General features: G+C 39.7%; 1 protein-coding gene across 2 annotated transcripts in view; it reads left to right on the forward strand.

The window, feature by feature from the left end:
- Positions 1-16246, forward strand: part of LOC116042940 (voltage-dependent T-type calcium channel subunit alpha-1I-like) — a 284645-nt gene that overhangs the window by 208912 nt on the left and 59487 nt on the right. For both annotated transcript variants that reach the window (XM_036000910.1, XM_036000911.1), the window contains 5 exons: positions 4733-4858; positions 5595-5684; positions 7096-7288; positions 8683-8834; positions 12240-12349. In XM_036000910.1, coding sequence (XP_035856803.1) covers positions 4733-4858; positions 5595-5684; positions 7096-7288; positions 8683-8834; positions 12240-12349 — 671 coding nt within the window. The remainder of the gene's footprint in view (positions 1-4732; positions 4859-5594; positions 5685-7095; positions 7289-8682; positions 8835-12239; positions 12350-16246) is intronic.

Genomic DNA, 16246 nt, shown 5'->3' on the forward strand with positions numbered 1-16246 from the left:
AAGATTAAGTTGTGCTCTCCACATACACATTAGTTTTATCCTCTGTGGGGAAAAACTGTATTCCCCCCCCCCCCCCAAGTAATAAGTACTAAGTAAAGCGCTGTAACGTAAACACATAGTGCCATAGAACGATAAATTACAAGCGGCTGGTTGTATTTAGCCGCTACAGAACTTCGGGATGTGGCCCTCCAGCGGCAGGGCCGGCTACAGGCACCGCCAGATGACGGTCCTTTCAATTCAATTCAATTCAATTTTATTTATAGTATCAAATCATAACAAGAGTTATCTCGAGACACTTTACAGATAGAGTAGGTCTAGACCACACTCTATAAAGCCCCAACAATTCCAATAGTTCCCCCAAGAGCAAGCATTAGCAGTGGCTATTGCGACAGTGGCGAGGAAAAACTCCCTTTTAGGAAGAAACCTCGGCAGACCCAGACTCTTGGTGGGCGGTGTCTGACGGTTGGGGTTATGACGGTACAGGATGTAGCGTGGCACAGCAGAGCATGGGTGGACGCGGTGGACGCAGCAGGACGTAGCCGGGCATTGCAGGGAATCGCAGAGTGTAGCAGGGTGTAGCAGGTCCATAGCCACAGCTGCACCCAAGACCCAGGTCTTGGTGTCGCCCTAATCCGAGGCGATGTTCTGGGCGAAGAAGAAACATAAGGACTCTGGGGAGTAAACTCCCCAGAGCTAGGTGAGTAACAAGCACTTCTGAGACAGGATGTGCATAAAAGGAAACAAAAGAAAAGAGCGTGTCATAAGAAGGAACTTCCTCGGCAGTCTAGAATTATAACAGCATAACTAGGAGAGGCACTATATTATTGATTATACGATAGGTAAATCTGATGACTGTAAAGAGAAGCAGAGAAAAGCAGGGGTGCTGTGTCTGCAGCTATACACCCTGCCCCGCCGGTCTAGGCGTTCACTGCAACTCCTCACTCCCTAACTATAAGCTTTATCAAAGAGGAGAGTTTTCAGTTTAGTCTTAAATGTAGCGACGGTGTCTGCCCCCCGAACCCAGATTGGGAGCTGGTTCCACAGGAGAGGAGCCTGATAGCTGAAGGCTCTGCCTCCCATTCTACTTTTAGAGACTCTAGGAACCACAAGTAACTCTGCATTCTGGGAGCGTAGTGCTCTAGTGGGACAATAAGGTACTAAGAGGTCCTCAAGATATGAAGGAGCTTGACCATTTAGAGCTTTATAGGTCAGAAGAAGGATTTTAAATTCAATCCTGGATTTTACAGGAAGCCAATGGAGAGAAGCTAATACAGGAGAAATATGATCTCTTTTCTTAGTTCTTGTCAGAACACGCGCTGCAGCATTCTGGATCAGCTGGAGAGTCCTAACGGACTTATTTGAGCATCCTGATAATAAGGAATTACAGTAGTCCAGCCTGGAAGTAACGAATGCATGGACTAGTTTTTCTGCATCGTTTTGAGATAGGATGTTCCTAATTTTAGCAATGTTACGAAGGTGAAAAAAGGCTGTTCTAGAGGTGTGTTTTAGATGGGCGTTAAAGGATAGATCCTGATCAAAAATAACTCCTAGATTTCTGACAGTAGTACTGGAGGCCAGGGCAATGCCATCCAGAGTAATTATATCTTCGGCTAATGAGGTTCGTAGGGGTTTGGAGCCCAGGACAATAACTTCGGTTTTGTTTGAGTTTAACATCAGGAGATTGTAGGCCATCCATGATTTTATATCTTTAATGCAAGCTTGAAGTTTAGCTAGCTGGCTGGTTTCGTCTGGCTTGATTGACAGATATAATTGGGTGTCATCCGCATAACAGTGAAAGTTAATTGAGTGTTTCCTAATAATATTGCCTAGAGGAAGCATATATAAGGAGAATAGAATTGGTCCAAGCACTGAGCCTTGAGGAACGCCATGGTTAATTTTAGCGTAATTGGAGGGTTTATTGTTAACATTAACAAATTGCGATCGATCAGAGAAGTAGGACTTAAACCAGTTTAGTGCGATTCCTTTAATGCCAACTAAATGTTCCAGTCTCTGTAAGAGGATGGTATGGTCAATAGTATCGAATGCAGCACTAAGATCTAATAAGACAAGTACGGAGACAAGTCCTTTGTCTGATGCAGTTAGAAGATCGTTAGTGATTTTCACCAGTGCCGTCTCTGTGCTATGATGCTTTCTAAATCCTGACTGAAAGTCCTCAAATAAGCTATTGCTATGTAGAAAATCACATAACTGATTAGCGACTACTTTCTCAAGGATCTTGGAGAGAAAGGGAAGGTTAGATATAGGTCTATAGTTGGCTAAGACCTCAGGATCGAGGGTGGGTTTTTTCAGTAGAGGTTTTATCACAGCTACTTTAAATGACTGCGGTACATAACCTGTCAATAAAGACATATTTATCATATCTAGCAATGAAGTGTTAACCACGGGTAACGCTTCTTTAAGTAGCCTCGTTGGGATGGGGTCCAAGAGACAGGTAGATGGCTTAGCTGAAGAGACCTTTAGCATTAATTGTTGAGGGTTTATAGGATAAAAGCAATCTAAGTATATGTCAGGTCTAGTCGTTCTTTCTAGCAGTCTGTCAGTTAAAGGTGACCCATTAGAGGTTGGGGGAAAGAGGTGATGAATAGTATCTCTAATTGTTATAATTTTATCGTTAAAGAAACTCATGAAGTCGTCACTACTCAGAGCTATAGGAATAGATGGCTCAATAGAGCTGTGGCTATCTGTCAGCCTGGCTACAGTGCTGAAAAGAAACCTTGGGTTGTTCTTATTTTCTTCTATTAGTGATGAATAGTAGTCTGATCTGGCCTTTCTTAGGGTCTTCCTATAGGTTTTCAGACTGTCTTGCCAGTCTAAACGAGATTCTTCCAGTTTGGTGGAACGCCATTCACTTTCAAGTTTGCGCGAGATTTGCTTTAATTTACGAGTTTGGGAGTTATACCAAGGTGCTAGTTTCCTTTGCTTCATCGTCTTCTTTTTAAGGGGAGCAACAGAGTCTAAAGTCGTCCGTAGGCAGGCCGTAGCATCGTCTACGAAATGATCAATTTGAGAGGGACTAAAGTTTACATAAAGATCCTCTGTTATATTACGGCACGTTAATGAGTTTAGTGCTGTTGGAATATCTTCCTTAAATTTAGCTATAGCACTGTCAGATAGGCTTCTAGCGTAGAAGCTTTTATCTAATTTCGTATAATCGGGTAGTAAGAATTCGAAAGTTATTAAGAAGTGGTCTGATAATAAAGGATTTTGCGGGAATACTATTACGTCTTCAATTTTGATGCCATATGCCAGCACAAGGTCAAGGGTGTGGTTAAAACAGTGCATGGCCTCGTGCACACTCTGACTGAAACCAATTGAATCTAGTAGTGAGTTGAAAGCAGTACTAAGGCTATTGCTGTCAACATCCACATGGATATTAAAATCACCTACAATAAGTACTTTGTCTGATTTTAGGACTACACATGATAAAAACTCTGAGAATTCCGATAAAAATTCACAATATGGACCTGGTGCTCGGTAGACAACAACAAATATAATTGGCTGTACTGTTTTCCATGTTGAATGCTGAAGGTTAAGAACGAGATTTTCAAAAGAGTTATAATTTAGTTTAGGTTTAGGATTAATTAACAGGTTTGAGTCAAATATGGCTGCAACTCCCCCTCCTCGGCCTGAGCCTCTAGGAATTTGAGTATTAATATGAGTGGGAGGAGTGGCTTCATTTAGACTGACATAATCTTCATGGCCCAGCCAGGTTTCAGTTAGACAGAATAGATCAATTTGATTATCGGATATCAATTTGTTTCCTTTCAGGGTCCATGTATTGGAGTTTAGCCAGAAAAAGTGAGCGTCATGCGACCATGACAGTTAAGTTTAGGCACCAAAACAACTAGTTAAAGTTAGGAAAAAGATCGTGGTTAAAACACTCCTGAAGTAACTAACAAGCATTTCCTGGGTGAAAGTATTTTGTTTTTGCCCGCAAAGTGAACTCCGCTCCCCGGCTTGAAAGAGCAACCACGTTGTGCGATGTTTTGGCATGGCTGGCCGAGTGGCACTATCCATGGTATTGAAAAGGGGATTTCATTCTTGCATGTTTTGTTTTGTTGTGCAAAACCCCCCTCTGCTTTTTTCACTAATCGCACCCTGAATATATCATATTGTCTTTACTCAAAAACAAAGCAAATTACCATCAATTTAAATCTCCCTTCTACATGAATACGTCGCCTTCACTGTACGGTCAGAAATAGCTGATATGTGTAGTAAAGCACAACAGGCTATATTTTTAGTAAGTAAGTAATTCTATATTCTTTATCCTATTTACAGGCAAGTTCATAAGTCTTGCAAACGTACAGCTGACTTGGTTTTCCCCTTTCTATTTCATTAGTGCAGCCCTGCATTTCATCTTTCATCTAGTTGTCAATCCCACCCTGTTATTCCACACATATTTTTTAAATTTATTATTTCTGCATCTGCCGTTATGCATTATTTTACTCAATCTCTTCTTTGATGTGTTTGATAAGATTGAGAATTAAAAACATCTTCTCTCAGGAGGAAAACCACACTGTTGATATCAAGTGCTTCTGGAGTCTTCACTTAGACTTCATGCGCACACTAGTTACAGACGCTAATTATGGCATTACTTCAGAAGCTGCATGAAAGAAGTGGGCGCACACAAGTGTTGTCATGACTTCATCGAAATGTATCTTTGTGCGGCTCTGACTCTCATTTCCTTTTCCGTGTGTGTCTTCCTTCACAGCTCTTCAAAGGGAAGTTCTTCTACTGCGTGGGTTTCAATGTGAAGAACATCACTAACAAATCCGACTGTCTGGCTGCCAACTATCGATGGGTTCACCACAAATACAACTTTGACAACCTTGGACAGGTACAAGAGAGAAGAAAATGCATCCCTGACAACCTGTCTGGATCGTTTTGAACATATTAATGTAAACACAAACAATGGTGCACATATTCCTAAAAAATGAAAATAATAATTAGCAAACTATAGGACAGAATTACTCCTATAATATAAAAGAAGAATAACTAAAATACATAGTACACTACACATAGGCAGAATATGCTTGTATGTAAAAATATAATGAAAATGTCACTTTCCTTGCATTGGAAAAGGCAGTGTTGAATTGAGTCCTACTATAGCACACTAACAAACAACTGAAAATGTTACAACTGATATAATTATCTCTTTAAATATAGATATATTATTGATTATTATCATCATAATAGCAATCAAACATCTTTTCTGCTCTAAACAGTCAGTGGTATAAGGGAGGGTTTGAAATTCAGAAACTTGTTTGGTAGAAATACAAAAGAACTGCTTTGCTAAATTAATGAATAAACAAGCAAACAAAGTAAAAGTAATACTGTAGATAAATGCTCCGCTACACAATTTTCAGAAGTTTTCGGCATACAGTGAACTGTGAATTTTCAGACTTTTACTGGTCATATTTTTTATGACTTTATCACACTTATGATAAGCATTATAGAGTTTAGAAGGAAGTAAAGCTCTTTTGTGTGTGTGTGTGTGTGTGTGTGTGTGTGTGTGTGTGTGTGTGTGTGTGTGTGTGTTTGTGTCTTTCTGTCTTTCTGTCTGTCCTCTCCAGGCTCTAATGTCCCTGTTTGTGCTGGCCTCTAAAGACGGCTGGGTCAACATCATGTACCATGGACTGGATGCAGTGGGGATAGACCAGCAGGTAATAACAGACACTTAGTGCAGGCATATACAACACTGGTACAAACATATGTAATTACATTATTGTATAACACTCAGTAACATGCGGATACACAAAAATACTGTTTTGTTCTTCCATTTTCCACCACTTATTTGCATCCGGTTTGTCCAGGCTTCATCTTATTCTTAAAGTTGAGCTAAAGCAGGATGCCCTAGTAGTCTAAGATTCCTTTGCTACATGCCATTCCCTTTAAGCTTCCATCAGAACTACTTGTCGGTTTAATAGCTTCGGAAACCCCTCTGCCCCTACACGTTACCTATTTCGGATTAGGAGGGGCTGTGTCCAACAAGTTCTGTAGATATTCGAGACCGGCAATCCGACATTCATACCCACTTTTCGCCTTGATTTACCAGCTGTGCAGAGCCAGGGTTTGAACTTCTCTTTCTCTCAAGCTCTCTCTTCTTGACACAACTTGTTACGGCCACAACAAACAAAGTCAACCTAACTGTGACCGTCAACATATCAAAGGACACCAAACCAGTGGATTAGTTAAAGTAAATTAATTTCACAAAAAATGAACTACCAGTGATTTAACCGGAACTATGGGAGTCTGGAGGTCTGGCCAAAAAGAACAAAAGAAGGGAAGAAGCCTAGGCCAACCCACAAAGCCCCCCCCCCCCTCACAAACCGTACTTATTATTAGTTATGCACAGGTTTGGAAGAGTTTAGAATTTCAGTGAATTTCACACAAACTATGCACACATTCACACACATGACGTCAACGTCTGATGACATGATGCAAATTAGTCTTCTGAAGTGGCTTCAAAGTGAACAGATTCTCTTAAGAATTGGTTTTATTTGAAAATCTATTAAGAATTCTATTAAAGAAAGGGCATTTTTCTGGATGATTCAGTTTCCCCGCCTCAGGGAGAAACCTAACTGCAGTCCAACATGGCTCTGAATGACTAATCCTATTTGCACTCCACCCTGCGCTTTCAACAATCAAAGCTCCTCCAAATTGAAAATCTGACTCTCATCTCCGGTTTTATTGCACCTGAACCTGGTTTTTTGTTTTGTAATGACTCCCTGTGATGACTGCCTCCACACCCAATCATCCCGATCTGTTCTTCACATTTTGTCCTTTTCCTGTCTTTTGTTCTGTTCCGTTGTCATCCATTTTTTGTTTTTACTTTTTTTTTATTTTACCAGTGACAGCTGCAGGAGTTTTGGACTGTACTGGCTGTGGAGTGGTTTTGTTGATTAGAAGAACTTGAGAGGCTTATAATAGTATTTCAAATTGTCCTCAAGACTGGACAAAATAGATTCATTCCCCTGCTTATTTCACTTATAACAATGATAAACTTATCCAGTGTTTTTCAGATGATAAACTGATACACCCAACTCTCTCTCATCCACCCCTCCGCCCCCCCAGCCGTCGATCAACAACAATCCGTGGATGCTGCTCTACTTCATCTCCTTCCTCTTGATCGTCAGTTTCTTCGTCCTCAACATGTTTGTGGGCGTTGTGGTGGAGAACTTCCACAAGTGTCGCCAGCACCAGGAGGTGGAGGAGGCCAAGCGGCGGGAGGAGAAACGCCAGCGTCGCATGGAGAAGAAGAGGAGAAGTAAGGCCCAGGGAAGCATGGGAAATAAAGCAGAAGGGAGGGACAGGGATACGTGAGAATGGTCTTTGGATAGAATGAGGTGGAGAAATGATAGATTCTCAAACTGGACAAACTCATTTCCATTTCATCCTTCAAAACCGCCATATCATCCTTGGTCACCGACATATGCAGTTCCTTTTCCACATCATCATTTTCCAGTTAAATATTTGTACGGTTTCTCCCTATTTTAGTCACCCTTATGCGTCTATTTTTCTCTCTGTATGTGCTTTCACTGCTGTCTGTAATGTATTTCTAATTTATTTTATATTCTAGGCCTCCTTACCTTTCCCTTAGTGGCTTTGCCACTTGTCAGGCCGCCATCGTAAAAAAGAACCTGTTCTTAATGACTTGCCTGGGAAAATAAAGGTGAAATGAATGAATGAATAAATAAATAAATAGAGGGAGGAGTAGAGGCTTTGAATCACAGGAAGAAGAGATGGAAAAAACATATAGTGGAGGATTTGGTAGAAATGGGGTGATATGAACACAAATGCAACTTTGGGAGAGTGGGAAAGAAAGAGAAGGTGAAAAGGAAGATGGATGGAAAGAAACAACGGAAATAAGGATAGATGGGAGGGAGGAGGACAGATGGACTGAGCGGAGGGAGTGGGAGTCCTTTTGGAAAAGATAAATAGATGGGATCAATAAATCAATTTGAAAAAGTGGAGAAGAGGAAGACAGGAATAGATTAAGATTGCAGTATACCCATATATTAATAAAATGTACATATTTCTTCTCTCATAAATGTTTGTTTACCACTTTAACATACATTGTAGTCCACCCAATTAGTTAATATCTACAGTAATGATAAATAGTTAAGTAAAACCTGACTGGAAGCTTTAGAAAGACTGTCCTCCTTCTTGTGCATGTGCCACATGTCCAAGACTTCAAATTGAATATTTCGTATTACACATCTTCAATGACATGCCTATGAATGAATCATTATTTCAACTTATTTAAAACTCCTTAATCTCCCTCTTATTTATCAAACTTTTTATCTCCCTCTCTGCCTTTTCTTCATTTGCTCTGCCCCTCGTTTCTTTTCCCCCTTTGGCATAAATAAATCATTATGTTTGCACCTTGCATTGCTTTCTCCCAAATATCTGTTTCTCCCTTTCTTTTTGCATCTTATTTAACTTTGCTCTTTTATTTCCTCACTCCTAGATTTCTTTCCCTACGCTATTCCTCATTTCTCCATTCATCTCCTCCTACTCCCTTCCCCTACACATCCAAATTCCATTTTTCCATCTGTCTGTCCCTTCAATTGATATCTCCCCTGCCTTCTTACTGATCCAAATCCCTCCTTGCCTTGTTTTCCCACTTTCCCTTTCCCTTGAATTTCTTTCGCTCTCCAGAGGCCCAGAAGCTACCCTACTATGCGTCATACGGCAGAATCCGGCTAGCTATCCACAATCTGTGTACCAGCCACTACCTGGACCTGGCTATCACCTTTATTATCTGTATCAATGTCATCACCATGTCTCTGGAGCACTACAGCCAACCACAGGTGACCACACTATCCTATGGGGATGGAGGCGTAGCATAGCAGACTTGTTAATGGGCGTCTGAGTGGGTGGTTGTGCACCATCTGGGTAGTTTGTATTTATTTATATTTTTAAAGTGGGCACTCCCAGAGTCAGGCTGCCAACCTGCTGCTCTGAATCAGCAGCAAAAACCGCCAACAACCAAAACATTTATCCACATGCTGGAATACAAATAATCTGGCATATTGGGGTATTAGTTATGTAAAATGTTTCTCAGAGGCAGAGATGCTTTTGGGGTTGAACAAAATCAGTTTGAGTTAAACTTAAAGATATAGTGCGTAGTTTCTGTCGTCCTCATGAGGAATTGTAAGTAATGACAACAAAACTGTCGGCGCGTCCACATGATACAAGCTTTCCGTGATCGTGCACCGCCCCCACCCCTCCTCCACGCAGTTGCTTGTAACCAAGGAGGACACGGAGGATTAAAAAAACATGATGGAGTCTTCAGAAGAGTCGATTTTATGCCCGCAAATGTCGCTGGATGACACCATTTTCTAAACATAGCCATACTGAGAAATACAGAGAGAGTTGTGTGGAGCTGACAGTCTTAATTTGTATCAACTCATTTGGCAATGGCTTGAATGAAACGGACATTCTCTTGAAAATGTAAAAAAAAAAAAAAAAAAAGTATCATAGGCTTTGCATGAGCCCACATCTTACCAGAGCTGTTCCACCAGATACAATTTGGTGAATCAGAAAGGTAGATTAAGTGGAGAACATTCTCTTGATATCCATGTCAATTGTAGGAGAACAATTCTATATTTTTAAGATTATAATGAAACTTTACTGATCTTAACTAACACGCTTGTACTGAATAGCATATTATCAGCTTATGTGGCTGGCTGCACACAGACAACCTACACAGCTCATTATTTCCAGTTAGCTTTACCTGTTTAGTCTGTTTATGCCATATTTTACCAACACTGACTCTCACTCCAAGTCAACAGCTATCTTAGCTCCCAATGACGTCTAAAGCTACCGCCTACTCAGGCAAGGCTACAGTCAAAGACCTACAGGTTGTATAGCTACATAAAACTGGACCCAGTGAAAACAGTAGAGTAAGACAAAACGCTATTCTAAAGGTTGGCACTTTTTGCTTTCAGCTTAACATGGCTGTTCAGAAGTATGTTCGTAAACCTGGGCTCTATTTTTGTCTCCAGAGCAGCTCTGCCTTGAAAGAAGTCTTCTTAGCAGAACACCTCAACACCTGCAGTAATCTGGCAGGAAAACACTATTTAACATACACGTCTCCTGATTTTAATGTTTTCCCCACTTGATTATTACAAATCTATAACACAATATACTTTATACACTTTTTCACATTCTACAGTTGCAGTCTACCTTGTTTTGCTAAAGTAAGGTGGCCTAAGTTAAAGGAAAAGTTTTTGGAATGTATGCTTATTAGCTTTTTTTCACACTCTCGGGCTGAAAACGGAAAAGCTTATTTCATTCCATGTCAAACTAGCTCGTGACTGGGACTCTACAACATCAGCAGACGATGTGGAAACACTTGATGGATACACTGATTACAAATGTGTTTAAAAGATCTGACTCTCTAAAAATTATCAGAGTCTATGGAAGAATAATGGATGGAATAATGATATAAATGGATACCAAATACACATAAGTACTGTACTTGAGTACAAATGTGAGGTACTTGTACTTTACTTCAGTATTTCTTCCTTATGCCACTTTATACTTCTAACTACAATTACAACAGTAAAATCCTGCTTTTACATCAATGCATGATTAATAATGACCTACTTATATAATATGTATTAGCATAACAGTCACATTTTCAGCATTGAGTACTTTTACTTTTAATACTTTCTTTAATTTTACTGATTATACATACATACTTTTACTTAAGTAACATTTTCAATGCATAACTTTTACTTGTAACGGAGTATTTTTTTATAGTATGGTATTAGTATTTTTACTTAAGTAAAGGATCTGAATACTTCCTCCAACGCTGGACACCGTTGCAATCATTTCTATGATGATGTGGTATGATGTAAACATATTGTGGGTGTATACTGTAAAGTAAATAAACTTACTGATCATAATTGTCTATATACTGTTGTTGCTATAATTTAGCATTAACACACATACATAGCTTAGCATATATTTTTGTTCTTCCTTAATTTGGCTGCAACTGTTGTCATAACAAGGTTTAATTATGTCCATTAAACATTACAAGCGTCATTTTCTGCGTGAGTCATTAATATCAGTGCGGTAGGACATTTTTTTCTCCCCAGAGTCTAACATAATTTAGTTGTCTGTCTCAAATGAGCTCTTATCTATTAAAAGAGATTCATTGGCAAGATACTTTGCTTACACTGACAGAACAGATTATCTGTTGCTTCTCCCTTCCTCTCTTCAATACAAAGGTTCTTTCATTCACATGACGAAAGTTAAACAACAAATCAGTTTGCAATATCTTACTGTGGATGAAGAAGTGGCTAATCTATCAACTGTGGAACAAAGAATAATTAGTTTATTACAGTTAAAGTGCTCATATTATGCTCATTTGCAGGTTCATAATTGTATTTAGAGGTTATATCAGAATAGGTTTACATGGTTTAATTTTCAAAAAACACCATGTTTTTGTTGTACTGCACATTGCTGCAGCTCCTCTTTTCACCCTGTGTATTGAGCTCTCTGTTTTAGCTACAGAGTGAGACATCTCACTTCTGTTCCATCTTTGTTGGGAGTCACACATGTGCAGTAGCTAGGTAAGGACTACTAGCCAATCAGAAGCAGAGTAGGGCGGGCCCTGACAAGCACTCTAGTGTGATCCAAAACAAACCCGCTTCAGTCGGTAAACTATGGCTTTGGCTCAGCCGTTCAACCTAGACTTGAGCAAGAAGTGTCAAGCGTGGTAAGTTATTTAAATGTTAAGAAATTAGTCTTTCATACGTAATGTTTTAATTCTGCACTGTCTCCTGGACATGGCAATACAACTATCTGAACTCTTTGGGCCTCTGTTCTAACTAGCTTGGTTTGAGGGCGTGCCACACTAGCAACTAGGAGAGAATTATAAAGTATGTTATAAGGTGACGCAAAATGGCGCACGTTTGTCACGGAAGTAAAGGCTGGACTACAATAGAGCTGTTTGGAGCAGTTTATGAACAGTGTTTTCTGTGGGAGATGCTAACCCCCTTTGGGGTGGACTTTAGGCTTTTTCACTTATGCACAAAAAAAGATATATAACACAATAAAGGAAAGGTAAAAAACCAAAAAGCATAATATGACCACTTTAAGATCAGACATGGAGTCGGAACAAATTAACTGTCTATACTTCTTGCTGTCTGTTTTTTATCCCTAACCTCTGTGGCTCTTTAAAACCTTGTTTCTCTCTATCCCAGTCTCTGGAGACTACACTGAAGTACTGCAACTACTTCTTCACCTCCACGTTTGTGATTGAGGCCTCTCTGAAGTTAGTGGCCTTTGGCTTTCGACGCTTCTTCAAGGACAGGTACAAAGGGGACACTCCCAGCTGTATGGAGACTGTATAGATTTGTGTTGGTATATGAAGCTGCTTATATGTTAGTATTTACTGTGTGTACACCAAGACCACGGGCAATCCCTGCACAGTTGAACCCGTTGATTTGAAGTATATACCATGTTCTTAAATATCTTACAGTAGAAGAACATACCAGTGTTTTTCCCTGGGTTTGTCAAAGACTTAAGTGCACATATTTGGCAGCCGGGTTCAAGGGTCCTCCCTCAGAAAATGTTATAACAGAAATAATCATCAATTTCACATCCTTCTGGAGCATTATTATCACCATATCTGTGTCTCAAACGTTGGAAAAGCAAGAGCAGATAATAAATAAATAACACTCAAAAAGCTTAAAACCAATAGTTTCTAAAGAAGTCCACTGGAGAGCAAACTACAATAATTAGATCTGAGTATGTCTGAGTATCTGGGTGTAATTTAGTTAGTTTTGACGCTCACATTGATTTTACATTCATTTGGCTTAGGTGGTGCCAAAAACGCCTTGGGTGCTGCACCTAAGCATTATAATGGTAGGGAAAGCCCTGCATACATTTTCCTGATAGGCATGTCATTTATTGTGTTATTCATTGAACTATTTGGAGCCTATTGCCTCTCAACTTCACAGATTGGCAGTTCCAAATAGCAGCGAGGGGTAGCGTCAATACCCAGAAATCCTGTATGTGACATGAGTAATCTTTGGAATTGGTTTGGTGCTGAAAGATTCTGCAGACATTTAAGCTCTTGCTTTTGATCCGTGTTCCAACTTTCACTTACTATATGGTCATGAGCCATGAGAATTGACAGAAACAAACAGATGAGTCCTTCAGTGTCCCTAAAGAAGGAAGAACTGCTCCTTCAACCCTGTCGCCTAGGAATTATGTTTGTATTCTAATCGTTTGTGTTGTTGATAACACTCTCTTGAGAAACATAACTGCCATCTGATTATGTTTACAGACAAAGTTTTATTTACAGTTGAGATGGCGGTTCGTTTATGCAAGATGTAGGGAAGTGGCCAGGTGGGTGGTCGAGGTACAATGCACAGGACTGTGTTACTGGAGACCAGGGTTTGCATCCTTTGTCTGTACATGTTATGCCGCAAAAACACTTAGATATTTGGGAAAATCATGGATTTGGTTAATAAAGTAAACAGGTCCTGAATCGTGCTTTAAGTCACTGTTGACTTGTTATGTTTAGGCATTCACATCTGTGAGTGGATAATGTATGATAATGTAATGGAAAACAAATACAAATACATTGCCGGTGAACATTTTGCATCAACATTTTGTGACTTGCCAGATACGTCAGTTGACATTTCCTCATTATGATAATAGAAAAATGAATCCTTTCAAAAGGTGTTTGCTTTTGCGAATTATATATAATTATTATTGTATAATTATTAGGAGACAGGATGGGTGGGTGGTAGGGCTGGGCGATATCGAGAAAATCAAATATCATAATATTTTTGACCAAATACCTCGATATCGATACCGCAACGATATTGTAGTGTTGACTATTGGTGCGTTCACAAAATATTTACACAATGAGATTTAAAAAAAAATAATCATCAGTAATGTGGATATAATGACGAAGTGGGTAAAGGCAAATAATAGAACAGTTACAACAGTCTGGTAAGTTCAGAAAATGACATCACTTTACTGTAATGCAGCCTTTAAAACCAGAAAAAAGACAACACTTATGCCATATTACGATATTACGACATCCAAAATCTAAGACGATATCTAGTCTCATATCACGATATTGATATAATATCGATATATTGCCCAGCTCTAGTGGGTGGACGGGTGGATGTATGGATGGATGGACAAATGGACGGATGGTTGATGGACGGATGGTGAAATAAATGTGATTATGAAAGCATTTGGATCTCTGATAACACCAAACATATTTAAAGTACAACTTAAGTAATGATTAAATCAACATTTTGACAAATAGTCAAGTCAAGTCAAGTGGGTTTTATTGTCATTTCAACCATATACACTGTATATAGTGAAACGGAACAACGTTTCACCATGGATCAAGTGGTGTTTCACATTTAAAATACAGTATATTAAAAAACGACATTATATAAAAACGACATTCGAGACAGGCTACATTTAGTGCACACACATTATAGACTATACATGAAGTGCAATTACTACTTAAAGTAGAGCATTTAAGACAGACAAGGGACAGGACAGACAACAGACAAGAAAAGACAGGGCATAAGTAGACTTGTAAAAGAGCAATGATTGTTAGAAATGAGGTGAAGGTAGAATATATAGAGTAGTGCATATCAGTTCAGTGTGAAAAATTTGCATCATGTTTTGTTGTTCAACAGTCTGACTGCTTGAAGGAAGAAGGTCTTCCCCATTCTGGAGGTGCGGGCAGTTATACTGCGGTACCTTCTACCTGATGGCAGTAAGGAGAACAGTGCATGGGACGGGTGTGTGGTGTCCTTAACAATGCTTATGGCTTTGCGCAGACAGTGGGTGTAGTAGATGTCAGAGAGGGAGGGAAGAGAGGCCCCAGTGATCTTTTCAGCCGTCCTCACAATCCGCTGCAGGGCCTTTCGTTCTGCAGCAGTGCAGTTACCAAACCAACCAAATATTTAATGCCCTCTCTGCATGCTTTGCTTAAACACGTGGTGATGATGTTGCTCACAGAATTACATGTTGGACTATTAGTTAAAAAAAAAAAAAATTCTTACAAACACTCTTTTTACTGTGATTCAGACTGAATAAATGGTTCTAAGACTGTGCAGGTGGAGTTTTTTATTTTTTTATTTTTTTAAAATGTGAATATATTTCAGTATCTCCACCTAAACAATACAGCGGGGGGTTTATCTCGCTGACATGTGCACAGGCTTGCGGAGCAGCTGTGATGGTGTTGGCGAATATTATTTTAGCTACTCTACTATGTAGATTTTATTATTGCAGCTTCCAGTTTTAGAATTGTGGGTGTGTTGGAGGAAATTGCTTTTGGTTCCCCCTCCCACTTCTTTGCAAATGTGTTTCTTCCCAGCTATTTTAATGCACTTTGACAGTCTCACTGTGTCTGTCTCTTCGTTTCTTGCTCTTTATGTAGACAGAAACCTTTTTAGTTGTATTGTTCCGTCTGTCAAATTCCTGTCTTTCTCTCTCTGTCCCTTTGTCTTTTCGTGCCATCACACTCTTGTATTTGTTTTTGGAAAGCCCTGGCTTTATTAGGCAAACCCGTTTTGTGTGTGTTTATACCCTCTGTGCCTGGTGTGTGCCAGCTCTGAAACTTAGATAGTATCTAAGACACATTAACTGTGGAGGAACATACCCCAGGCAGCAATTTTGCAATATAGTGACCTGGATCCGGCAAATGTGTATTTAAGGAAGAATAACTGCTTTTTTAGACTACTGTCCTTACTAACCAAGAGGTTACACTACAGTATGACTTAGATTTGTAGTTTGTTGTTGAGTTCAAATGTCAGATACTGTAGCATTGGAGCGTATTTTCTGAAGGACTGCACCAAAGATTTGCGATGGTCAAACTCTAACATACCACAGAAACAAATGTGTTATCGATCACTACCTTTACAGTTATTGCCTTGTCTGATGTTGATTAGAACATTCAAACTAACTTAACTGCAGCTGTGCCCATTGACGTCTGCTAATTGCTAAATTGAACATTTTGTAGCCCTGGTGGTATCTTTTGGCTTGCTTAGTATGTCAAACTCTTGACAAACTTTTTTTTAGCTAGCAACAGTGGAGCAGAGACAATGTTTGGTGTTCTTGAATAGGCTGTGGATCATTCATCATGTCATGTACTGTCAGCCTTAGGTCTCCTGCACACTGGCTGCGTGGCGTGAGCGTGGCGTTTCTGTTGCGTGGTGGCTGCGTGGCG

This window comes from Sander lucioperca, chromosome 4, assembly GCF_008315115.2.
Source record: "Sander lucioperca isolate FBNREF2018 chromosome 4, SLUC_FBN_1.2, whole genome shotgun sequence".
NCBI lineage: Eukaryota > Metazoa > Chordata > Actinopteri > Perciformes > Percidae > Sander > Sander lucioperca.